The sequence below is a fragment of the Tachypleus tridentatus genome, chromosome 4 (assembly GCF_004210375.1).
Source record: "Tachypleus tridentatus isolate NWPU-2018 chromosome 4, ASM421037v1, whole genome shotgun sequence".
Lineage (NCBI taxonomy): Eukaryota > Metazoa > Arthropoda > Merostomata > Xiphosura > Limulidae > Tachypleus > Tachypleus tridentatus.
The window spans coordinates 11,100,933-11,115,405 of NC_134828.1; the positions used below are offsets into that span (position 1 = coordinate 11,100,933).

The 14,473-nt window shown below is 28.8% G+C and overlaps 1 protein-coding gene across 5 annotated transcripts in view; it reads right to left on the reverse strand.

Annotated features, from left to right (window-relative positions):
* Positions 1-14,473, reverse strand: part of LOC143248566 (uncharacterized) — a 43,785-nt gene that overhangs the window by 6,551 nt on the left and 22,761 nt on the right. For 2 of the 5 annotated variants that reach the window (XM_076497014.1, XM_076497009.1), the window contains 5 exons: positions 12,108-12,288; positions 6,707-6,877; positions 5,918-6,046; positions 3,358-3,450; positions 1,143-1,325 (listed from right to left, as the gene is read on the reverse strand). In XM_076497014.1, coding sequence (XP_076353129.1) covers positions 1,143-1,325; positions 3,358-3,450; positions 5,918-6,046; positions 6,707-6,877; positions 12,108-12,288 — 757 coding nt within the window. The remainder of the gene's footprint in view (positions 1-1,142; positions 1,326-3,357; positions 3,451-5,917; positions 6,047-6,706; positions 6,878-12,107; positions 12,289-14,473) is intronic. The other 3 variants (XM_076497013.1, XM_076497010.1, XM_076497012.1) reach the window with 3 other exon arrangements.

Below are 14,473 nucleotides of genomic sequence, written 5' to 3' on the forward strand. Positions count from 1 at the left end.
ACGACTGGAATAAATATAGCCAGTAGAATAAACGAGTATAATATTAACTTGTAACCAACTGAAATTATGACACATAAACCAAATAAAGACTTTTTCTTAACCTTATTACTACAAGATTCAATATCATACTATAATGGAACTCTAGCTTGAATGATACTGGAAAAACCTTTCTGATAACACAATATGCAACCTTCAACTTCACAAAAATTTATCCTGTGTGCATATAGATTTGCAACAGGGGTCATAATTCCTCATTTCACCTCTGTTCCCTGTCACAGAGAATTTTATTTTCCTCCATTCTCAAAGGTGACGTTATGAATACATCACAAGCAAATATAATGCACTGGTGCCATTTGTACAAACTATCTGTTGTATATCCATGTAAATACTTTGCAGGATGTGGATTGATTTTCACCAAAATTGGTATGGTGGTTTGTTGGGTCCATGAAAATATATATTCACATTCATGGTTTCACATTTTGTGTTTTGCTGTTTTTATGGGTGTTTTGGGTTTTTTAAATTTATATATAAAGGAAACAACTCATGTCCTAAGATAACCTTTCATTAATCATGAATTTACATAATTTCCATCCAGGGTATGGGTACCCCAGCTAATTTCTACTAATCTTGTTGTCTTCAATAATCTGTTTCCGAATTATTTAAGTTTAGATATATGATGTTAGCTTACTTTTTAGTAAGTTATTCAAAAGGAATGATTTCATGTACATTTTTAACACAAGCCATTACTGGATTAAGAAAACTAAAGTAAAATGTTAATTTAACTAAATCTATGTCAAACAATAGAGGTCAGTTTGAATCTTAGACTTCAGACACTTAGTAAAAACACAAATTAAAACATAGTAAGTTACTAGTTTAAAGTTAAAAATAATAAATCCAACTGCTCTTGGACAAAAAAAATTCATTTCTTAAAAATAAATATTAAATTTTTAGAACTTTCAGGCAAACATAATGATCAAATTTAAATTGTGACTTTTCCTTTAAAATAAAACATAAATGTAAAATAACAAGTAGAATTAACTTCTTAGTTTATTTTTCACTAAATAAAACATAATGTTTAAAAAATCAAAATCAAGTAAAAATTAAGTTTTTATGCTTAATTATTAAAGGTTAAGATACTATACCTCTGATGCTCATCATAACTTCCGACAGTTGATCTGGGATATTATTTATGGACGTTACATCAACATGGGCAGTTGTCATGTTCACATCCACAAAACTGCCTGATGTTACACCTGAATTTAGAACAAACTGAGCAGGACCAACAATTTGAGATACTCGTGTTACAGGTGTTTCAACCAACTCTGCTGTTGGATAAAGAAATGGAAAATAATGTTTCAAGTTTTAAAGGCAAAAAAATCCATAATATTTCATAATCTAATTATCTCAAAGCATACTTTTCACAAATAACTGTATAGCAATTTATTAAATAGGGTTATTGAATTAATTTTCAACACTGATTCTCTCATCTACTATATCAACAGAAGAGTATGTTACTTATTCTATAAAAAATAATAAATATACAAGATAGTAGAGCCGACTGGCTATAAGTTTCTTCTGGCTTATAATATGCATAAACACAAGCCTCCTCTATAGAAGACTACAATAACTTCTTCATTCGAACAAAAGTTTTTTTTTTTTATAAAGTTACTTTGTTTCATTATGATAACATTTTGTAATAGTGGATTCCACTGTTTGGTGAGATCTTTCTGATTATCTGGTAAACATGAAAGAACTGGCTCCCAAACAAAACTAAACAGTTATTTATTTAATGAAAGAACTGGCTCACAAACAAAACTAAACTGTTATTTATTTAATGAAAGAACTGGCTCCCAAACAAAACTAAACAGTTATTTATTTAATGAAAAAACTGGCTCCCAAACAAAACTAAACGGTTATTTATTTAATGAAAGAACTGGCTCCCAAACAAAACTAAACAGTTATTTATTTAATGAAAGAACTGGCTCCCAAACAAAACTAAACAGTTATTTATTCAATGAAAGAACTGGCTCCCAAACAAAACTAAACAGTTATTTATTTAATGAAAAAACTGGCTCCCAAACAAAACTAAACGGTTATTTATTTAATGAAAGAACTGGCTCCCAAACAAAACTAAACAGTTATTTATTTAATGAAAGAACTGGCTCCCAAACAAAACTAAACAGTTATTTATTCAATGAAAGAACTGGCTCCCAAACAAAACTAAACAGTTATTTATTTAATGAAAGAACTGGCTCCCAAACAAAACTAAACAGTTATTTATTTAATGAAAGAACTGGCTCCCAAACAAAACTAAACAGTTATTTACTTAATGAAAGAACTGGCTCCCAAACAAAACTAAACAGTTATTTATTCAATGAAAGAACTGGCTCCCTAACAAAACTAAATGGTTATTTACTTAATGAAAGAACTGGCTCCCAAACAAAACTAAACAGTTATTTATTTAATGAAAGAACTGGCTCCCAAACAAAACTAAACAGTTATTTATTTAATGAAAGAACTGGCTCCCAAACAAAACTAAACGGTTATTTATTTAATGAAAAAACTGGCTCCCAAACAAAACTAAACAGTTATTTACTTAATGAAAGAACTGGCTCCCAAACAAAACTAAACAGTTATTTATTTAATGAAAGAACTGGCTCCCAAACAAAACTAAACAGTTATTTATTTAATGAAAGAACTGGCTCCCAAACAAAACTAAACAGTTATTTAGTTGCAAATCTCTATTTCAGTAATTCTCTGACAGCTCAACATTTATGGAACTTAACTAACACAGACTCAATAACCAAAGAAAAACTTACAAATCAGTCACTACTATAAATTACATTTTTATATTACTCAAATACCCCCTAAACTTTACAGCAATTTTAAGGTATCACATATTGACACCCAGTGAATTCCTAGGCATAAAAACATCATACTAAAGTTCCCTCTAGCATACGTTACAAAATATTTAAAATATTGAAACTTAGTTCAGAGCAACATAATATATTGTATTTTGGGTCACATGAAGTTAATTAGTTGGACCTCTTTTTTTCTTTCTTTTTTTTTAGTGATTAAAGTATTGTTCCATAACCACATAACCAGAGTTACATCAGACAACCAATGTTTACCCTAATTGAATGGTCAGTAAATGAGCATCTTTCTCAGGTGACCTTCGTATATAGTTGCCTCGTGGCCTGAGAGGTAAAATATTTGGTAATTAAAAAAAAATCTTCCAACAAAAACCTGAGTTTTTATTTTCATGTCATCTTAATTATACTTAAATAAATACATAATTTATTTTAAATTTTCATTCTTATTTAGGATGGAGATCAAACACAGTGTAATCCAACATACCAAACATTTCTGGTAACAATAACTGTGATGAATTGAAGACCACCTTATCAGAAGTTAGCAACTGTGTTTCTGGTATTCCACTTGTAGCAGCTACTTAAGGAAGAAAAAAAAAAAAACTGAAGATAACCAATAAATGTTTATTAACTACAAGTTAACACTTAATTTAAAAAAAAAGGTTTTAATAAAATTGTTTGTTCATTCAGCATCAAGAAGATGAATTATTAAATAATTTAATATTGGAGTACATGAGAGTAAAAAAAACAACTACAAAACTAAAATAAATTTTCTGGAAAAAGAAAAACATCCACCAAGAATATGGCTCAATAACAATGCACTTATCACACTATGACACACAGACATCCTGATATTACATTTTCAATCCATAACATAACCTTGTGTAGATGTAACTTAAGAATCATTAATTCTTTTACAACAGACTTAGTATAATATACCAGTTAAGTATTTATAACCTTTGATGCATTATGTGTATCTTCTTAAAATTTGGTTGAGTTTTAATAATGATTGCAAGTATATTTTGTACATAAAAACAGATATTTTTAATGAAGTATTTTTACTATAGATTTTATTGAGAAAATACCAAGTGCTTTGTTACTTGTCCAAATGTGTTTTTTTTTGTCATTTAAAACTATTCTACATCCTAAAAATCTCAAATATTATTTGTATGATATCTAAAACATCTTAAATACATTTCAAAAGCTTGTTTTCAGTTAAACTTTATATTTTATCTGTTACTTCTTCTATCCTATATGGGGTCTGTCAATTTGACCAAACTTGTAACCACCATAAAAAATTATAAAATAATTTATATTTATCCTTTTTTCATTCTAAAATAACTACAAATTATAACATGAAAACATAAATGTTTAGTCTAAATAGCTTAAATCTCATAACATTATACTCTGATATATATTTATTTTTTTTTTTTAATATTGATCTTCCAGTTGTGCCTGGACAACATTACAAACCCAGAATTGATAAGGTGCATGTATACCCACGTCACTGTATCCAATAATATACAACTGACCTTTAGTCTTTACAAGGTAACCTCTCTTGGCTGTGTTTAGTGAACTAGTATATTGCAATATACAGTTAAATTTCACTTATTACACATTATGTATGTATACAGATTATTACTATTTAGAAATAAGTTCTTATACTTATTTTTCTTAAAACATAAAACAGTATATAAATAAGTATAGCAAACATTTATATCATCTAGTTAAGACAACCTTTGTACTTGTTTGCTACTTGCCATACACTGCTAAGCCTTTTCAAATTTCACATGTGAAGGATGTGAAATAAATTTTAAATGTTTTAAATATACATTTGAAATAAACAAAAAACTGATAAACTACTATATTAGTACCATAGAATTCTACTATAATTTATCAAGTTTGGTAAAAAAGCTGTATTTAGGTCTAAAACAAATATTAAACTACAAGAAGACTTAAGACACAATCTATCTCCTCAAAATATTGGTTCAAGAGAATTTGGTATCCTTTAACTTATTAAAATGGATGAGAAAACCACCAGGGCTCATTTTAAGCTGAAGATTGGTTATTCATGTCATATATTGAAATAAGTTGATATAAAGAACTGATTTCCAAAAATAGAAAAGAGGTGAGCAAGGCCACAGTATTCGATTCAGTACACAAGCCATATCTCAACAAATAAAAAAGCTATTGGGTTCTTATTTTATATTCTATCTCATCAATAGTGGCAATTTGAGTTCCTAATTCATAGAAGACTATAGACTTAGTATTTTGAGATCACATACATATAATCTGAACCATAAAAATCAATATTTAGGTGTGTTCTCTTAATATTTACTTTTAAGTTATGAAATTAACTGATATATAATACAAAAAATGTGAATTATAATACACAATATGACACCAAACTTATTGACATAAATTCATAAAATAGTAGTTCGATAAAACTTAAGTCAACAAATGTAAATACATGGTCTTTGACCCTTGATCTGTCATGACAGGATTAAACAGAGACCAACTCTGTAGAAACTAATGAAATGCATTATGTAAAATGAAGGCTCTAACTACCACCACAGGAGAGGTAATTTCAACAATTATATTTTATCTATCATTGACTGAAAATTTCTTCCCTACTGCAAAAACCAATTAGTGTGTTTATTCATTATTATTAATTTTTGTCAAAATTAGACTTGTAATGGGCAACAGATGCAGTGTTAAATATTCATATATTGTTATCAAAGAAAAGGTTAAATTAATAGTAAACAAAACAAAAAACTTCAACTTCTTAGGGAAGAGAGATTACTTTAAAAAATAGCTTAAAATCATTAAGGGGTCACTTTAAAAAATAGCATTAAATCATTAGGGTGTCACTTTAAAAAATAGCATTAAATCATTAGGATGTCACTTTGAAAAGTAGCTTAAACTCAATAAAGAGGTCACTTTAAAAGTAGGTTAAACTCATTAGGGTGTCACTTTAAAAAAGTAGCTTAAACTCATTAGGAAGTCACTTTAAAAAGTAGGTTAAAATCTTATTCTTCAAAACATACCAGATATTGGTATAGTAGGCAATTCAGATGCAAGTTCTGATGCTGTGTCTTCAGTAGAAAATATTTCTCGAAGTTCTTCAGTGGATAAGTATGTAACATAATCTGTCACATAATCTTGGTTTGTACATTCTGAAAGTAGAAAAAGTTTGAGATTCACAGTATAAGAGATCTGAGCTGTTAGAAACATAACCTAAAATATGGCATTAGGACAAAATTGTACAAAATTATTTTATGAGTAATGTTGCAGTTATACTTTAGTGGAACAAACATTAAAAGCAGCACTAAAAATCAGACAATAATTTTTCATACTACTGAAATCATACAACCAGTCAGAAGTATACCCTTACCAGAATGATATAACTGTGGTATTGTGAACCAAACACAAATAATAAAAAAAGTAAAAGGTGATTGAATAGAGTCAATAGGTTCAAATTTCAGTAAAAAAAATCACACAATTAAATCTATCTTACTGGAAAATAAAACTTATAAATGCTCTCTATCTGCCCAATTTGCTTCACATTCACCTCTGATGAGCATAAAAAACCTGTTTAGAAACATGATTCCATTATACATAAAAGATGACCAAGTGAAGTGAACAATCACCAGTGCAGAACTAGCTAACCAAAACCTCAAAAATTTATTCAGCTGAAAATTAACTGATTACTTCTCAACTTGGTAACTGCAGAAGACAAAAACTTGCAAAATATATTTTTTTAAAAAATGACTGAGGAAATATATCATTTTGTTCTCTTTACAATACAAAACAAACTAATGAAAGAAACTTCTCACCTAAAATTGAAGAATGTACTTTTTGTAGGTGAAGCCGTAAACTGGATTTACAGTTGTATTTCTTGCTACATGAAGCAATAGGACATGGGTATACTAACTTCTCATGAGTTCCAGAGTGCTTCTTGACATGAACGTACAGACTCGACCTGGCCGTAAAACGAGCGTTACAGTCTGTCAAGGATTTAAAAATATAATAAAATTATTTTCAATACTTTTCGTATAAAATTAAAAAAATGACATAATTAATAATGATCTCCAGAACTGGTTACATTGTGCTTTTAACCACTTACCCTGTTGCCATCATAACAGAATATTATTTGTTTCTTCAATAGAAATTTACATAAGAGTGTATAAATAATAATTTCTAAAGAGCTTCTCCAAATATAGTACAAGATATATACCCAATTGCAATAATTTGCAACATATCATCTACTTTCATGAACTATTACAATCCATACCCCATGCTAAACTATACAAATCTACACGTTTGTTATCAAAAAAACACTTGAGTATTTAACCTTCAGTTGCAATCTGTATAAAAGACAAGTTCATTAGCCTGATTTTCTTAAAAAATATAAAATATTCTCACCTATTGGTGAACAATGATGGACAACTAACATCCCTATGACCAGTAAATTTTAATACAACCTTTAAATAGTAACCTACAAAGACCACTTGAAATACAATTCATACTCAATAATATAAATCAGTAACTTCTTACGATACACAGCTTGTTCATCATATGACCCTCTCCAGACAGGTCATAGATCAAAGGCCATGTCATCACATTTGTTGACCCCCATACAAAATTTTATTGAACTACTATTTCATGCATTTATGTCAATACGTTTGGTATCAAAATGTAGATTATAATTCAGATTTTGGTATTATACATTATTCAACTTTTAAATTTTAAACATAAATATAAAAACACACAGATAAACATTGAATTTTGTGAGTCACGTGGTATATTTAACACAGCATTTGTTCAAAGTACATTTTTGAAATGTTAAAATATTCAGTCTATAATTTTGTACAAATTGGGAACTCATTGACAAGCTAGAATATAAAATATGAATCTAATATCTTTTTATTTTGGCGAGATATCATTTATGTTCAGCAGCTCTAATACCTCTTCCCATTTTTCAAAAAGACCCCTTACTTCAATAAATGACATATAAATAATGAACTGACATCTTAGAATGTCCCTTTTGTGGTTTTCTCAGCCAATTTAATGAGTTAGAAGGCTGTCTCATTCATTTGACCCAAGATTTCGAGGAGGTAGGTTGTGCCTTTTGTCTGCTCGAAATTTCATATATTTTTTTAAACCTAAATACATCATAATTACTAGGCTTCATAAATTATAGTACAATTCTATGGTATTGATACAGTAGTTTATGACTTTTTTATTATTGAAACATATATTTAAAACCTAAATACATCATAATTACTAGGCTTCCTAAATTATAGTACAATTCTAGGGTATTGATACAGTAGTTTATGACTTTTTTATTATTGAAACATATATTTAAAACCTAAATACATCATAATTACTAGGCTTCATAAATTATAGTACAATTCTATGGTATTGATACAGTAGTTTATGACTTTTTTATTATTGAAACATATATTTAAAACCTAAATACATCATAATTACTAGGCTTCATAAATTATAGTACAATTCTATGGTATTGATACAGCAGTTTATGACTTTTTTATTATTGAAACATATATTTAAAACCTAAATACATCATAATTACTAGGCTTCATAAATTATAGTACAATTCTATGGTGTTGATACAGTAGTTTATGACTTTTTTATTATTGAAACATATATTTAAAACATAAAAAAAATTATTTCACTTCATATCCTCCACATGCAAAACTTGAAAAGGCTTAGCACTTTACATCAAGTCACAACTGAGTACACGGGTCGTAGCTAGAAGAGACAACTGTTTGCTTTACTTCTTCATTTACTGTTCTATATTTTGAGCAAAATAAGTTGTAATTATCTATATACACGTATATAATGTAAAATAATTGAAATGTGAGTGTGTGTTACAAAATATTAGTCCACTAAACACAGCTAAGACAAGTCACTTTGTAGAGACTAAAGGTCAGTTTTAAAGTATTGGATATAGTAACATGAGTGAATGTGTACCATGTCATTCTAACTTCTGTACTGTTAGCCAGACACAGCTGAATGTTCAATATAATAAAAATGGTAAATATATACAAATGTATAATGTTATGAGATTTCAGCTACTTAATCTAAACATGTTTCTCCATTATAATCTGTTGTCCTTCCAAACAAATTATATTTATTTCCTACACTTTTTATGATGAGTATGAGATTGATCATTTTTACTAAACACATACAGGGATTTGTAAGTGAAAATAACAGAGAAAATATAAAGCTTTTTTTAAGAAACATTTAATAACTATCCAGATATTTGTTTATTAACATTGAGGTATAGACAAAAGTAAGATAAAAGTTACCAAGGGTTTCAGTGGAGTAGTGTTTCAACTAAGCCTTTGTTACAATAATGTTTTACACCCAATGCTTATATTTAGGCCATTAAATACACCTTCTGTTATTAATGTTTATTATAAAGGTTTTGCATGTGAAAATTTGAAACTTTTCTTCTCTTAAAATGAAAATTACTTTGCATATTGGATATGCAACATGCAAAAAGGCACGAGTGAAACACTGTTTAACGAACCTTAAGACTTAATAGTAAAAAAACATATTCTTCATATGATAGCACTGCAATGTTTGATGAAAATATGTTAAATTTCACTGACATATGCTTACTAATTTAAACTCTATAGCAAGAAAACTATAACAAGCACATAATTAAGAGGTCAGTCCCAGTATACTGAGCTAATGCTGAAAAGAGTTAAAATGGCAAAAATCACCACAAACTGGAAGACAATCCTTCTTGTGATCAAGAAAACACAAACTTGCGTTTTCTTCTCAAGCATAATTTGAATCAGTCTCTTTATCTATTAATGCTGAACATTCAGTAAAATGTTTTCTTCAACACAGTACAGTTGAACCTCCTTAATATTTTTACTCATGACTGAGAAATGTTTTGCTTTAATAACAGATTTTCAAGAACATTATTTCAAACTACTTTAACTGCACACTGTTTACCATATTCAGAAACTGTCTCGGGCATCTACAGTATGTTGTTTTTTTAAAATAATCAACTGAATCTAGTATATACATAAAAAACAGATTAATGACAACAGAACAGTGCACCAGTTATTAGCAAGACATAAAAAAACAATACAGATTTTCTCTCTCACTAGACACGGTCCAGTCAACCTAAAATTGACCTTTGGACTTTTCACATTGTAATATGTTTGGTGCAGTTTCATGAAATTTAACAAGCTTTCAGGAAGCACTAATTGTTATAAGTAGAAAAAAGAATTATAATTTTTAATGAAGTATTTTCACTAAAAATACATCCATTGATGTGTGGAATCAAAGCACTGACTATTGACTACTCCAAATGATTTTTACATTGTGATTAAAAATGCTTTTTTCACTTTAAAAAATCTCAAATTTCATTTGTATATATATATATATATAATCTCTAAAATATCTAAATAAACTTCAAACATCTTTCAGTGATGTCGAGAAAACCCACTTGTAGAGAAAAATATATATGTAAAAACGGCTCGTTTGGGTTGAGAAAATATTTTACGTAGAGGAGCGAACAACGTTTCGACCTTCTTCGGTCATCGTCAGGTTCACAAAGAAAGAGGTAACTCACTGGAAGCTGACCACGTTTGAAAGAAGGCTGTGTAACTGAGTGTTGGAATGTAGAGGGCAGTGTTAGATGTTTGAATATATAATTTTATATTATTTATTATATTATTTTTAATATAGGTACAAAGGTGTTCCTTTGTATTGGTTTATTTTGGGTTTAAGTTGTTGTATAAGTAAGGCTTCTTTAATTTTGCATTTGTTTATGTTTGTTTATTTTGTATTTGAGAGTTTTCTAAGGTTATATTGTGTTTATTTGACTTGCAGTGTTCGAAAACGTGTGAAGGTGACTTTTTATGTTCTTTGAATCTGGTTTCCATTTTTCTACTGGTTTCTCCAATATAGAAGTCATGGCAGTTATCACATTGTATTTTATTAATAATGTTGGTGTGGTGTTTGTCAGTGTAGTTTTTACATAGTATAGACCTCAGTTTTGTGCCTGGTTTTTGAATAAATTTGGTATTAACTGGAATGTCATATTTTGTTACTAGTTTTTGCCAAATGTTGGTTATTTGTTTGCTGATGTCGGGAATATATGGTATGCAGCAATATATGGCTTCGTGATTTTTTGATTTGTGAGATATATTTACTTTTGATGGTTGATTTTGCTTTCTGTCTAGGTGTGTGCGTATAATGTTTTCTAGCATGAGCTAATCACGAGTTGCTTGCAAGTACACCTAGTAAAAAACTTTTTAATATCAATATTATTCTTTATTTTACCTTATATAATATAAAATGTTTCTCATTTTTTAACCTTTAGTTCCTTTTACAATAACAAATACAGAATGGGTTTCTGTTGACTGTTAATGAAACCTAACCCTACTTTTTCTTATTGTTGATACAACTCCATCAAATAAATTTTTATTTAATTAAATAATGTACCAAAAGATGCAGAATAATAACAATCAACTATTACAATTTTTCTAGCTTTCTAACTCTGTGACAAGAGCTGTACAAAATGTATTAAGCTCATCAGTGTGTTTCTTGTGAGAATAAAATTTGAACTAAAACCCAATTAGTCAATACATTATTTTATAAATTAAAACCTTGGCTTTCTATTGATTATAAATAATATAGTGTTACACATCAAAGGGAGTTACTAGCAATTTCTGAAAGACAGGACATGAGAGGCGTGTACTGCAAGATGGGTCTGATTTTCTATTTGATGGCTCTGTAACTAAATAAAATTTAAGGCTATAAAAATTATTCTTTGCTTGAGCAATGGCAACATTATAATGAGTAATTTATGTTAAATTTCATACTTTTGGGAAGGATGATACACAAACTATAGAAGAGGGATATATCTAGAGAGCAAATGTCACAATTCTTATACTATGTTAAATTCAGGACTTTTTTTTTTAAATATTGCCTTACAAAATTATCAACTTAAAACTTACATAAAATTTGTATTGTTAGCTATGTTTTCATGCCAGATTTATTCATATACCATGATAAGAAAGTAGTTTAATTAAAATCTGTACATAACTCCATAAAACCTTGTGACATGCACAAAAAAGGAATGTCTACGGTGAGAAGGTTAAATACAGTACATCAAACAAATAAAAAAAACATTAAGTACAACAAAACATCACAGTATATGACAGTACATTCAACACTTTTACATACTTTCAAAATGGCAAGCAAATGGTTTATCTCCTGAATGAACAACCATGTGCCCCTTCAAATGCTCAGGGCGCATGAAAGATTTGCCACAACCTTCTTCCGGACAAGCATACTTCCTTTCTCCTGTGTGTTTTCTCATGTGCCTGGTTAGTTTACTAGCACTGACAAAAGTCCACCCACAACCCTAAAAACAATAACAAAAATATTTAGTTGTCACAAACTAATGTACATTAATATATCACTGTCACCTCTCACTACATATATCCTTTTTGTTATTCAATATTTCTTTGATCATTGTAAGACTATTTAAATAATGCTATTCGAGCAGCTCTGGTGTTTCACACCAGCCCAGTTCCTATGAAACTGCACTGAGCACACATGTATACATACACACACATTACATAATTATAATGATGTAAAAAAATGTAATTTCTTTAATAAAGTGCTTTTACCAAAAATCTATCTGTCAATTTACCAAGTCAGTCTGATCAGATTCTGACAAATTTGAGTGTAAGGTGATTTTTCACCAAACAGTTTTCATTTGCATAACCTCTAGAAACCATTAAATCAATATTATTTTTTTCAGTAACTCTGTATTTTGTCTGTTTTTTTTTTCTTTTAATGTTACAAGAATGTTGTAAAAATTTCCAAATCTTTAATAAAATAATTTTATTGAAGGTTTTTATGTAAACTAACCCTGACCTGTCTAAGTACCAGTTGATTTTCATGTTAAAAATAAAAAGAATTTTTTATTATTTTATATACTTCATTTCCACAACATCTAGAAGCTCTTAAATGAATATAAAATGTTTTTTCAGTAACTATACTTTATCTAATATTTTCTCTACCCTAACCCTAATTATAGTAAAATCAGAACAGAAGATGAAATAAAAATGTGAAAAATACAAACATAAAATAAATCTAAATTACATACTAAGGCAGAAAACTAACATATTATGTATCCTAACAGACATTTTGAAATGTGGATTCATTTAGTTTTATTGTTTTACACTGTACTTAGGCACTCTCAGAGTATATTGAAAGCTACTTGCCATAGGCAAACATTCAAGATACAACCACTCCACAATTGTATTACAATCATGTCACATAAAGTGAGCATATTAGGATAACGATTATCATGAAAAATATTTTATTTACTTTTTTCAATTAAGATTTCATGTTTATCCTAACTAGCTTGGGTACCCATACCCTGGATGGGAGTTAGGTAAGTCCATGTATTTTTCCATAATGAACCTTCATACCAATTTTGGTAAAGCTCCATCCACACCCTGCAAACTATTTACATGAACATACAACAGACAGTAATATCATATTTATATAGATGGCACCAGTGCATTAAATCTGCATAGGGCTATTAATTATGTCATATCTGCACCCTAATAATAGAAAAAAAAACGTTCTCCATGAGGGGATACAAAAGCAAAATAGGAAAATCATGACCCCCATTGCAAATCTAAATGCACGCAGGATAAAAATTTCACAAAGTTGGGGATTGCACATTGTGTAATAAAAACGTTTTCTGGTATCATATAAGCAAGCCATTATAGTACAAGTTTTCTCATTTTTACACTTTACTTACTTTTATAACAGTAAGTAAAATTTTAACCAGACTCAGCCTTCAGATGTTCACAAATGAACACTATATTCCTACATTTTTATAAAAATGTTGGTGATCCAAAATATTATTTCAAATATGCATTTTATAACATAAAACACCAAGACTAAAACAGCAATCCTAAAAGTACTATAATTAACTTTCTAAGTATGTTAAAAAAATCTGCTATTTGGACTAATAAAATACCACAAAGACAAACAATGAGAATGAGGCTGAATATTTCTTAATCTGGTATCTAAACAAACTAGTCTCCTAATGAATCAAATAGAGAACAATCTCCTTTTTCTACTCGTTGTAAATAATTCAATGCCAAACGTCAGAGAGAATTACTGACTTTTTTTTAAAGAAAGAATAAGACAGGTAGTGCATGACATGTAGATTTGACTTTTTTGTTTATATATCTTAGACAAGCAAAAAGCTTAGAAGACACAAGTTTACACTATGGCTTAGAAATATCTGTAGTACAAGTATATAACAGGAATCGCACTCAGAAAATCGGGTTGATAAAAAAATGTAAAACACAATTAAGATCACAGTGTGTTATGTGGCACAAAGAAGTGATGATTAAACATTTATTTATTTAAATATTTCTCTTTGAAATTAAGAACTTAAAACTTATTATTGAAATATGAATCATGAACTGTCTTAAATAACAGTTGCAATGACACATATTGACAATAAGTTGTTTGATTACATTTTGAATGTTATTCTATAAAAAAAATTGTGATGTACA